Source organism: Gymnodraco acuticeps, unplaced genomic scaffold, assembly GCF_902827175.1.
Source record: "Gymnodraco acuticeps unplaced genomic scaffold, fGymAcu1.1, whole genome shotgun sequence".
Lineage (NCBI taxonomy): Eukaryota > Metazoa > Chordata > Actinopteri > Perciformes > Bathydraconidae > Gymnodraco > Gymnodraco acuticeps.
This window is the reverse complement of record NW_022991720.1, coordinates 568213-580953: the sequence shown is the minus strand read 5'-3', so window position 1 is coordinate 580953 and position 12741 is coordinate 568213. Positions and strand designations below refer to the sequence as shown.

At 39.4% G+C, this 12741-nt stretch overlaps 1 protein-coding gene across 4 annotated transcripts in view; it reads left to right on the top strand.

The window, feature by feature from the left end:
- Positions 1–12741, top strand: part of LOC117534730 (zinc finger protein 678-like) — a 101459-nt gene that overhangs the window by 58062 nt on the left and 30656 nt on the right. Inside the window, exon 3 of one of the 4 annotated variants that reach the window (XM_034198973.1) lies at positions 3606–5442. The exons of the other annotated variants lie outside the window; for them this stretch is intronic. Coding sequence (XP_034054864.1) covers positions 3606–4730 — 1125 coding nt within the window. The 3' untranslated portion in view covers positions 4731–5442. Of the gene's footprint in view, positions 1–3605; positions 5443–12741 lie in introns of those variants that run through there. 4 annotated transcript variants of the gene reach the window in all.

Sequence of the window (12741 nt, the reverse complement as noted above, 5' to 3'; positions counted from 1 at the left end):
TATTTGCCGTTTTGGCCATGTAAAGTGAAGTTGTGTGTTGTCTTTGCTTCCCTTTGCTGCCGTGAGTTCTGGTCGCACAGTGATGATACGTATACCATTGGAATCTCAGCTTTCATATGCTATCTAGATTGTGCAGATCCGATGAAGTATAACATATTTCTACCGTGAGTTATGTCCTACGTGCGTTAGCCCTCTTTCACTTAGTGGTAATTTAGAGACTCTGTGTTGGACTTGTGTTTTGTTTTGGTAAAAATGTTTCATATCGTCAGTTAGCTGAGTTTCTTCTCGTTAAGTGGGTATGACACATTCATAGTTTCTTAAATGTATGAAGCCCTCAGATGCTGTTGCTGCCCGGGCTTAACAGGTTAATGGTTATTTTTTGGTGTGTGTTTACATTATTAAAAAAAAATGTGTTCAATGTGATTACACATTTTCTCCGCATCAATAAGTGTTAGAACGAATATAAACATGCACAAACTATATACTGCTCTATCGAAATCAGTCGCATTGACCCGAAGACACATTTTGAGTTGTATACACTGTTGGAAAGAGGAGATTCCTAGCTTTCTAACGATATTATGATTGTTTTTGTACTCCAAATATTAAGCAAAAATATATCACATTATATAATGACTGTCACTGAGTCATCATTTTGAGAAAAAGGCCTTTAAAGTTTCCTCTTCTCTGGAATCCATCGATCTGATTGAGTATTAGCGGATCAAATTATCCAAATACTACGGAGGGAAGATATTTTTGCTTGGATTACTGGTCTGGGGGAAGCTCGCGAGTTTGTGTATTTTCCCGTTTGTTTCCCGGGGAAAACCCTCACGAGAAACACCGGCTGTTGTTATGCCTGCTGTGATGTCAAGTTACTCCGTTCTCCGCTTGTAATTATGCCGAAGCTTCAAAGTTGTATTTATCATCTGAATTTGCCGAAACAAGTTTAATATTCTGAAAGACAAGACTTTGTTTATTTGAAATCAGATGAAAACAAACTGTAATGGACCCTGCCGTGTTATCTATGATTACTATACGCCTTACATTCATAATTTCAGCCAAAGGGAGGGGGAGCGGCGCTGCGGAAGAGCAGAGCGCGAGTGAGAGGTGCCTGTCATCTTTCCTTTAGAAGCTTCAAAAATGTATTTATCGTGAGATTTTGGAAATAAAAGTTTCATATTCTGAAAGCCAATACTTTGTTTATTTAAAATCAAACAAAACACCCGAGCCCCGAAAAACTAGTTTTTTACACAAATCCACGTTTATTTTTAAATGAGCCGTTGCGACTTCCGACTGATATTGATAGAGCGGGTCACATATGCAAAATTGATAATTGACAAATTGGGGATTCAAGCCATCATGACAACTCACAAACTAACTATGGAGTAATTATGGATGCTTCATTTACTTGATTCACACAGAGAATACAACTCGTACGGAAGGCAAGCGGCAATACTTATTTAACCCATTCTCCTAAAATTGAATAACACAGTACATTATTTCTCCTACCCGAGCACGTCGTCCTCCACAAAGACGCCGGCAAAACATCCTCCTCCTCCGAGCTGACAGACGCTGCCGATACTCCGGCTCTATCTCTTCCTCCTTCTCAACAAATGTATGGATACAAGATAACAACACAAACGTGTCCATCTTCACAAATCAGTTTTGAGTCTTCAAATAAATAGCGCTCAATTTAAGGTGGGGCCTTGCATATGACGCACACCTGCTAGCCTGTCGATCAGCTGTGCACAGCGTCTCCACTGCAGCCTGTGCATCTCAACCGCCCCACAGCAACTCTATTCACCAGTTAAATGAAATAAAACAAATGTGTTGTGTTATATCAGCTGTTCAATTGACCAAATATATGGTATTCTTAGTTTCCATACCTCCTGTGTTTTATGAGCGACTTATCAAGTCTTGGCAAACGGCATAAAACATGATTAAACATTATAGTATAAACCATGCTCGTATCTATACAACCTATAGAACAACAAAACGGCGTCAGTTTAAAGTAACTCTGTCCTTCTGCTTACCGCATCATCTATGAGAATAAATTTCATAACATTAAGACAACATATTCGAGGTGGTTTTCAATAACATATCCGTATTTATTTATTTGTTCAAGTTATGTTTTTGTGTGCACTGAGGAGTCTCAAACAGGCGGTTGTTTAATCATTTTAAGATTGGCTTTTATACATTTTTGAAAATGAATTCTTCATGTATGATAAATGAGAGTAACATTTTATTTATCGTATTATTTTTCACATATTTCTCTCCATTCTTCCTTCTGTCAACGGTGTCGCAGTTTCTCGTCTCTCCCGTTGTTGTGCGTACGCATGGGTCAGAGTGTCCGTGGAGGACCGCACATCCTCGCGTCAAGTTTTTTTTTTTATAAATCGCAAAGATTGCTTAGAAACTGGCGTACGCACTCTTTTGAGCATACGGTAGTTTATAGATGAGGTACCAGGGCACTAACACACACACACCATTCGCCTTGGTGAAGCGGAACATATCCTTCATAAAACTAATAAGTGTGTGGTGTGGGTGTGTGTGTGACTGTGTGTTGTGTGTGTGTGTGTGTGCCTGGTGTGTGTGTGTGTGTGTGTGTGTGTGTGGTGTGTGTGTGTGTGTGTGTGTGTGTGTGTCCTGCTGGTGCATGTGTGTGTGGTGTGTGTGTGTGTGGTTGTGTGTGCTTGTGTGTGTGTGTGTGTGTGTGTGTGTGGTGTGTGTGTGTGTGTGTTGTGTGTGTGTGTGGTGTGTGTGCTGTGTGTGTTGTGTGTGTGTGTGTGTGTGTGTGTGTGTGTGTGTGTGTGTGTGGTTAAAACATAGCAGCCTGCGGTCACGCTTTAGCTGTTCTAGTTAAGGTGAACACAGTGAAGTAAAAGGCACAGCTCTTTGCAGCTGGTGCTGCTCTTCTCAGATTCTGCTGAGTTACATGTTACTGCCTCCTGGTGCTGCAGAGATTTTATGAAGTGAGGGAGGTTTTCCTTCTTTGAAACAGCTGTAGGCAGCAGATACTGTGAGAGTCACAGACATGAATTCATAGATCAAGGCAGACTGGTTCAGAGACTGTCCTGTTTTTGCCGATCTGGTGCTTAAACAAATAGCTCTACACCCTTGTCCGAAATGTCGCTGAAAGGAAGTCTGAGTTCGAAAAAATATCTCAAATAATGTATGCACTGCGATTTCCCTACATAGACATAACATTCTGCAATGAAACGTCTGTCTCCTGTGCGCTCCACTTCCTACTTGGCGCACCGGTAACTTTCTCATGCTTTTTTCTTCATTGCCCTTTAGGGGCTTTGTTCAATACCAAAACAAATATTTAAAGTTTAGTCTTTTATCAATGTTAGTCAAGCAAGTCTCAAGTAAAAAAATATGCGACTCGAGTCAAGTCATGTGACTCGAGTCCCCCACCTCTGGTATATACTGTGGTTAGAATGTTGCTGTTTTACTGTATCAAATATAATACAAGTACACAAACAGTTAGTAAAAGTAGCATATTTTTAACTCAAGGTTTGTATTAAGTGAGTTTTTATTGTGTTAACTGTATATGTATTTATGCTTTTTAGATTTACTTTCTCTCTTTCTCTGTCCGTCTGTTCTAGAAACCAAAAGGAAGAGAGAGACGTCACAGCTGTCAGCAATGTGACAAATCCTTTACAACATCTGGACATTTAAAGCGCCACCTGCATATTCATACTGGAGAAAAAATGTACAGCTGTGAAGAGTGTAGGAAAACATTCACTAGATCTGGTGATCTCAAAACACATCAACGTATTCACACTGGAGAGAAAACGTACAGCTGTGAAGAGTGTGGGCAAACTTTCGCTCAATCATGTCATCTCAAATCACATCAACGTATTCACACTGGAGAGAAACCGTACAGCTGTGATGACTGTGGGAAAACTTTCGCTCAATCGGGTGCTCTCAAATCACATCAACGTATTCACACTGGAGAAAAACCGTACAGCTGTGAAGAGTGTGGGCAAACTTTCGCTCAATCAGGTGCCCTCAAATCACATCATCTTATTCACAGTGGAGAAAAACCGTACAGCTGTGAAGACTGTGGCAAAATGTTCACTAGATCAGGTCATCTCAAAACACATCAACGTGTTCACACGGGAGAAAAACCGTACAGCTGTGAAGAGTGTGGAAAAAAATTCACGACATCAGGTAATTTTCAAACACATCAACGTATTCACACAGGAGAAAAACCGTACAGCTGTGAAGATTGTGGGCAAACTTTCGCTCAATCAAGTGAACTCAAATCACATCAACGTATTCACACTGGAGAAAACCCGTACAGCTGTGAAGAATGTGGGAAAACTTTCACTAGATCAGATCATCTAAAAACACATCAGCGTATTCACACGGGAGTAAAACCATACAGCTGTGAAGAGTGTGGTAAAACGTTCACTAGATCAGATGCTTTCAAAACACATCATCGTATTCATACTGGAGAAAAACGGTACAGCTGTGAAGAGTGTGGGAAAACATTCACGACATCAGGTAATTTTCAAACGCATCAACGAATTCATACTGGAGAAAAACCGTATTGGTGTGAAGAGTGTGGGAAAACGTTCACTTCATCAAGTGCTCTCAAAACACATCAGCGTGTTCACACTGGAGAGAGACCGTACAGCTGTGAAGAGTGTGGGAAAACATTCACCAGATCGGGTCATCTTAAATCACATCAATGTATTCCCACTGAAGAAAAAACGTACAGCTAGGAAGAGTGTGGGGAAAACGTTCAGGACATCAAGTGAACTCACAATCCAAAGGGGTGATATAGTGTGTGTGTGGGGGGAGGGGGGGGTATACTAGGGGCTGTGCTGGTTGTAGAGTCTGACCGCTGCAGGAAGGGTATCTCTCCATGCGACATCTCTTTAGATTAGCTTTTTATTAGCAACTCCCTTAAATGGTCTTTTAGTCTTTATTATTTACCTACTTTTATATTGTTTCATTTATGATATAGGAAGGGTTTTATCTTATATTAGTTATTTAACAGTTTCAATAGCAACATTTATTTTTACGTTGGTTTTCTTTATATTTTAATCGTTTAACCTTTTATTAGAATTATGATGTTTTTATTACTATATATATATTTATTTTTTTTCTGTTGTACCTATATATTCACTTTATTTTATAGGGTTTTATATTGTTGCATCTATTCACTTGTCTTGTGTCTTATCTTTCTGAGAGAAATCATAGTTTTTTTTTTACTGTATTTCATTTGTTATTATCATACATTGGACCTCTTTGTGTATCTTAACCTGTTACAATGTTATATTTTGCTGCATGTATCTGTAAAAGTCTTAACATCTGAGGGGGCTTTCTTGTTGTTTATTTTTAACTTGTGATGTGTCGCCATTTTGTAAAGCACTATGAGCTGCACGTGCTGTATGAAAAGTGCTGTATGAATAAAGCTTTATTATTACAAAAGTTTTTTATGTTCTGACCAGCGTTCACACTATGCCAACACAACACCATAGAGATGCTGTTTCTCCAATTGAATTGATTTTTGTAATAGTTCCTCAACTATGAAGAAATGTTTTACTATGCTGTGTTTCAACCATGGATTTCTCTCAACTGCTAGCCTCGTTAAACTGCATTGAAGGAATTTAGTTTCACTGTTCATTCATCTGCAGAGTAGTTTCTCCAATAATCAGTTTGGTTAATACAATGTTGTGACTTTAAACTTCTATTGGGATGTTTTTGATAGTTCCTGTTGAGTTAGCAGTCTGTTCTGGGTTGCAGTCGAATTGTCCAAAAATCAGCTCCTATTGTCTTTTCCTATCCACTATTCCCGGGGTTAATGCCTTTACATATATTTACCGATCAGCAACGTGGTATAAAAAGCTACGAACAAAGAACGGGAGGCAACAAAAACATGGTTTAACGGATGAAAGCACGGATAAATCACCGTCCAAGGATAAACTAACTCTTTATGCGTTTTTAAAAGTCTCTTAAACACATTACATTCGGTATAAAATCTGCATCAACGTCTCCTAGCAACATGTAGCTTCTGAGGACCGGAAGCTAGAAACGGACCGCCGCAATGCATCACGGGATTGCAGTTTTACTTTTAAACATAATTTCACTGCCCCCTGTGGTGAAAAAACTAACAGTAATATAATAATAATATATAAAGATGGGACTGGTATGACAGACTTTAAACATTTGGAAAAATGTTTTTTTTGTAATAAAAGGCATAAAACATCAGTAAAATAGGAGAAAACACCAATGAAAATCAGCTACAAACTCACCTCCACCGAGGCCCCGAAAGCCTGTCGGAAAAGGTGAGTCTTTAGCTGCCCCTTAAAAACCTCCACTGAGACAGAGGCTCTCAATTTCTGGGGGAGTTCATTCCATAGGGGCCACCGCCTCATCGACACGGTCCCCCTTCGTTTTTAGCCTGGTTCAGGGACCCTTAAGAGGCCTTGCTCGGAGGACCTCAGGGCCCTGGTTGTCCTGTGAGGGTGTATAAGGTCATTAATGTAGGCGGGCCCTTGGCCATGGACAGCTCTATATGAGTAAACCAATACCTTACATTGGGTTCTGAGATGGAGAGGGAGCCAGTGCAGGGCAGAAAGGACCGGAGTGATGTGGCATGTTTTTTTGGACCGAGTCAGTAATCTGGCTGCAGCATTTTGGACCTGTTGTAGCCGGTTTATTGATGTGTTGTTGAGGCAGGAGAACAGAGCATTACAGTAATCAAGCCGGGGTGAAATAAAGGCATGGATAGCCATCTCCAGTTCTGCATTGGATAGAAAGCCCCTGAGCTTGGCAATGTTCCTGATGTGGAAAAAACAGGTACGGTTCAGGAGTTTGATGTGTTTGTCTAGTACAGGTGTGAGGAACCTCCGGCCCCCGGGCCGTATACGGCCCGCGAGACCATTTGGTACGGCTATCGAGGTAATTTTACAAACACGCAAAAAAGAAAAAAATTAAGAAATCTAGACCGCGAACAAATTAAACAAGCGAGTGCCTGTTTTTCCTGGCCACGGTCAGGGTCCTTGAACACAACACGAGCCTAACGTGTCATCACGTGGTATATGTCTTGTCTGACAGGGGTGCAGTGCTGACGGAGAGCACCAGAACGTCGCTCAGGCCAAAAATTGCAGTACCCATAAGGAGCCATATATATGGGCATAGATATGTCTCATAATTATTTGTGTGAACATACAAATAATTTGTGTGTAAATATGTGATTTGTAAATGTAAAACACCATCCACAAATGCATTTAAAAGATTTGCAAACTCACAAATAAATTTGCAAATGTAAAACGGATCTGCAAATATTTTCACAAATAAAAAAAAGATCTGTGAATATCTCTAACATTTACAACTTTCGATCAGGCATTTGTGAATCAATTTTGTATTTGTCGACCAAAAATGCGCTTGCGGATCTCAAATCTCTGCTCGTGGATCTCACATTTCTGCTTGTGGATCGTCTTTTTACACACACAGAATTTTGAGACATATTTTCTGCCGGTCTTGGCTAAAATCTACTCGTGTCACTCGGTTATTTTCGGAAACCACGTGATGGCCTGCTGATGACGACATTTCCGCATGATTTCAAAGTAAGAGCATGATGGTTTGTTTAATGCTCTGTTTTTTTATTATAATGAACAGCGGAACGTTAGATGCATTCTTTATCACCATCATCATCATCATCATCATCATCATCATCATCATCATCATCATCATCTTCATGTTATAGTGATACAGTTAGTTTGTGTTAGTTTATTGGATCAATATAGCATATATCGAGCACTTTCGTTGTTGTTGAAATACACAATAAACAATAAAGAAAGAGTTTTATCTGGGCTGCTTCGCTGCCAGCTGCTCCCCCCGGGATCTGAAAGTGGTGTATAGCCTGTACTTCAACATCAACGAAAGTGCTCGATATAAACTGTATTGAACCAATAAACTAACTGTATCACTATAACATGATGATGATGGTGATAAAGAATGCATCTAACGTTCCGCTGTTCATTATAATAAAAAAAACAGCATTAAACAAACCATTATGCTCTTACTTTGAAATCATGCGGAAATGTCGTCATCAGCAGGCCATCACGTGGTTTCCGAAAATAACCGAGTGACAGAGTATTTTAGAAAAGACCAGCGGAAAATATGTCTCAAAATTCCGTGTGTGTAAAAAGACGATCCACAAGCAGAAATGTGAGATCCACGAGCAGAGATTTGAGATCCGCAAGCGCATTTTTGGTCGACAAATACAAAATTGATTCACAAATGCCTGATCGAAAGTTGTAAATGTTAGAGATATTCACAGATCTTTTTTTTATTTGTGAAAATATTTAGCGTATCAGATCCGTTTTGCACTTGCACATTTATTTGTGAGTTTGCAAATCTTTTAAATGCATTTGTGGATGGTGTTCTACATATCACATATTTACATACAAATTATTTTTATGTTCACACAAATAATTATGAGACATATCTATGCCCATACATACACAAGCCGCAGTTTTTGCGTGGCTGTGTCTTTAGTTGTAAACCCAGTGGCGATCTGTTCATCTGTCATACTGATCATACAGTCAATAACTTTGTTGTTATTATAATCTGGTTAGCTAGCTATGCTAACGAATATAAGAAGCTTTTTTTTTACCAGTGAGGTAAAGGCACATCTTGATCATTATAGTTAAAAAAAAAAAAGAGAATAAAGTAAACAGGTATAAAATACTATATGACAGTAAAAAAAAGTTGTTATTAATAAACAACAATACAGTTTGAAAGGGAAGTGATTTGTAAAATATCCATAAAGAAAAATTATCTGCTTACAGTTCTGTTTCATATGGGTGTTGAGAGATGTATCCATAATGTTGCTCTCAAAGTGCACCAGATGGATGCTTTTAACTTCAACATTTAAAAAAAAATCTTCCCGGGGGATCATGCCCCTGGACCCTCCTAGAGGAGGTTGGGTCCCCCCCCCCCCACTTAAATCATGTCCACATAGGAAACTAAATACATTTGCACACATCTTGTGTCCAACATCTTTCTGTGTTGGTGGTCATGCCACACCGTGCACATGAATGCATGCATGTGCGAGTCATGGTAAAATATCTGGATTAAGAGGTTGCTTTTTCTTTGCACAGCATGAAAGAAAGGCCAAATGAATGGGCTGTGATTTTTGTTTTTTTAAGCAGAGGTCAATAATTTGTACGGCCCTCGGAGGATGTTGAAAAAATTGAAATGGCCCTTGAGAGGAAAAAGGTTCCCCACCCCTGGTCTAGTAGCACAGACTGATCGAAGGTTACACCAAGGTTTTTTATGTTTGCCCTAACGTTACCACTAAATGAACCAAGGTGGCTTGCTACCTTAGAGGCAATGTTATCAGCAGCTGAGATCAAGACTTCCGTTTTTGATGCATTGAGCTGTAGGAAGTTGCTTGACATCCACTCCTCAATGGCAGATAGACATGTAATCAGGGTGTTTAAAGTTTTGACGGGTTTGAAAGAGAAATATATCTGGATATCATCTGCATCTGAAGGGGTCTAATGGGACCCGTCCACCAGGTCCTTATTCAGAATGTTTTATCAACTTTGGTATTTAAAACAGATAAAGTAATTATTGTAGGTTACTTTAATATTCATGTTGACGACGATAAAAATAGCCTTACTTTTGCATTTAACTCTATATTAGATTATATTGGTTTCCGTAAGAGTGTAAATAAACCAACCCACTGTTATAATCACACTCTCGACCTTGTTCTGACTTATGGTATTGAAATTGAGCAACTATTAGTCGAACCGCATAATCCTGCTTTATCCGACCATTTTTTGGTAACTTTTGTAGTACTGTTACTAGACTACAAAGCATTAGTCAAAAGCTCCTGCAGCAGAAACCTATCTGTTAGTGCTATAGCCAAATTTAAGGAAGAGATTCCATCAATACTTAACTGCATATCTGCATGTAGGGGAGGAAACGTATACAAAATGTACACCACCCCAAATTGATCATGTTGTTGATAGTGCTACAGATGCGCTGCGAATAAAGTTGGACTCTTTTACTCCTATGAAAAAGAAGAAAATAAAACAACATAGATTAGCTCCATGGCATAATGCCGAAACCCGCAAAATAAAGCAAAAGTCGAGACAACTTGAAAGGATATGGCGTTCCACTAAACTTGAAGAATCTCATTTAATTTGGCATATTACTCTCAATGAATATAAGAAAGCACTGCGTAAAGCGAAAGCAGCTTACTACTCTTCATTAATAGATGAGAATAAGAATAATGCAAGATTTCTTTTCAGCACTGTAGCCAGGCTGACAGAAAGCCACAGCTCGATTGAGCCTTCTATTCCCATAGCACTCAGTAGCAATGATTTTATGTGCTTTTTTAATGATAAAATTGTTACTCTTAGAAACAAAATCAATAACCTCTTGCCTTTGACCAGTATAGTGTTATCAACAGCTCCCGGAAACCTAAGTTCTAATATTACACTAGATAGTAAACTAGAATGCTTTTCAGCCATAAACCTTGAACAATTAAATTCAATGATTCTCTCTTCTCAACCATCAACGTGTATGTTAGACCCAATTCCAACTAAGCTGTTGAAGGAAGTTTTTCCATTAATTAGCACTTCTTTATTAAATATTATGAATGTCTTTATTATCAGGCTATGTTCCACAATAATTCACCACACGATATTTATGGTTTACACAATACCTTTTGCTTTGTTTGTAATCCCGTGTTTGTATGTGTGCTCCGTGTGTGCTCCGTGTGTGCTCCGTGTGTGTGTGTTCTCTGTGTGTCATCCGTGTGTGTTCTCCGTGTGTGGTCAAAAACTGTATGGGCCTTCCGGCGGAACCTCTCACCAACACACAAAGGTTCTTACCTTTATACCCACAGTTAATTGGCTCCTACAATGTATTTATTATCAGGCTATGTTCCACAATCATTCAAAGTAGCAGTGATAAAACCTCTTCTTAAAAAGCACAACCTCGATCCAGAGGTTTTAGCCAATTATAGACCTATTTCTAATCTTCCGTTGCTCTCAAAGATTCTTGAAAAAGCAGTCGCAAAACAGTTGTGTAAAAAACAATGAGTTATTCGAAGATTTTCAGTCTGGCTTTAGAACACATCATAGCTCTGGTTAAAGTCACAAATGACCTTCTAATAGCCTCTGACAAGGGACTTGTCTCTATTCTTGTTTTGTGCTGCATTTGATACTATCGACCATGATATCCTATTGCAAAGACTAGAGCACTTAGTTGGCATAAAGGGAACTGCTTTAGGCTGGTTTAGGTCCTATTTGTCAGAACGCTCTCAGTTTGTACGTGTCAACGATTAATCTTCCATGCAAACCAAAGTTAGCCATGGAGTGCCACAGGGCTCAGTGCTTGGACCTATTTTGTTCACATTATATATGCTTCCGTTAGGCAATATTATAAGGAATCATTCTGTAAATTTCCACTGTTATGCGGATGATACTCAACTATATTTATCCATCAAGCCTGATGAAACCAATCACCTAAATAAAATTCAAGACTGCCTCAAGGACTTAAAAACGTGGATGACCTTAAACCTTTTGATGTTAAACACGGCTAAAACTGAAGTTATTGTACTCGGCCCAAAGAATCTACGAAACAAATTATCTAAGGATATACTAACTATGGATGGCATTCATTTGGCCTCCAGTGAGACTGTAAGGAATCTTGGTGTTATATTTGATCAGGATTTATCCTTTAACGCCGACATAAAATCAATCTCTAGGACCGCCTACTTCCATCTACGCAACATTGCCAAAATTAGGCATATCGTGCCTCAAAACGATGCAGAGAAACTAGTCCATGCATTTGTTACTTCAAGGCTGGATTATTGTAACTCTTTATTATCAGGGTGTACCAAGAAGTCAGTCAAGTCGCTTCAGCTGATTCAAAATGCTGCAGCATGTGTACTAACTAGAGTTAGGAAAAGGGACCACATTACTCCTGTTCTGGCTGCCTTACACTGGCTCCCTATAGAACACAGGATAGAATTTAAAATTCTTCTTCCCGCCTACAAAGCCCTTAATGGGCAGGCACCATCTTACCTTAAAGAACTCATTATACCCTACTGTCCTATTAGGGCATTGCGTTCCAAGAATGCACGGTTGTTGGCTGTTCCTAGAGTCTCTAAAAGTACAATGGGAGCCAGAGCCTTTTCTTCTCAAGCTCCACATTTGTGGAATCAGCTTCCAGTTTGTGTTCGGGCGGCAGACAGCCTATCCGTTTTTAAGAGTACGCTTAAGACCTTCATTTTTGATAAAGCTTATAGTGATAAAATAAAATAATCTAATAAGAGTGCATTGACGTAGATACGTTGTGCCTGTTCACCTATACATTTTAGTTCTTACTCTTTCACTTAAATCCAAAAAACTTAGATCTTATATTTAAAACTGTATCCAAAACCTTTCCCCTCTCTGACCTCTCGAGGTTTTATTAGAGGGTAACAGGTTGCAGAGAAGGCCTAGCCCGGCCGGGGAGTGTGGAATGTAGCCACAGACCTACTCCTTACCTCTAACCAATTCAGGTTCCAGTGGGGACCTTTCTCCCTGTGTGTGCCTCTCCACCTCTGTTTCCTACTTCTTACTTGCTACCCTTCTCCCTCAACCTATCCTAAGGGAGTGCATGTATGTAGACATGTTAGTTTAGCTGCTATAGGCTTGGACTGTTGGGGGGGCACCTTACTTCGTCTTTCTGTCTGTTTGTACCTGTGTACTCTCATGTTCT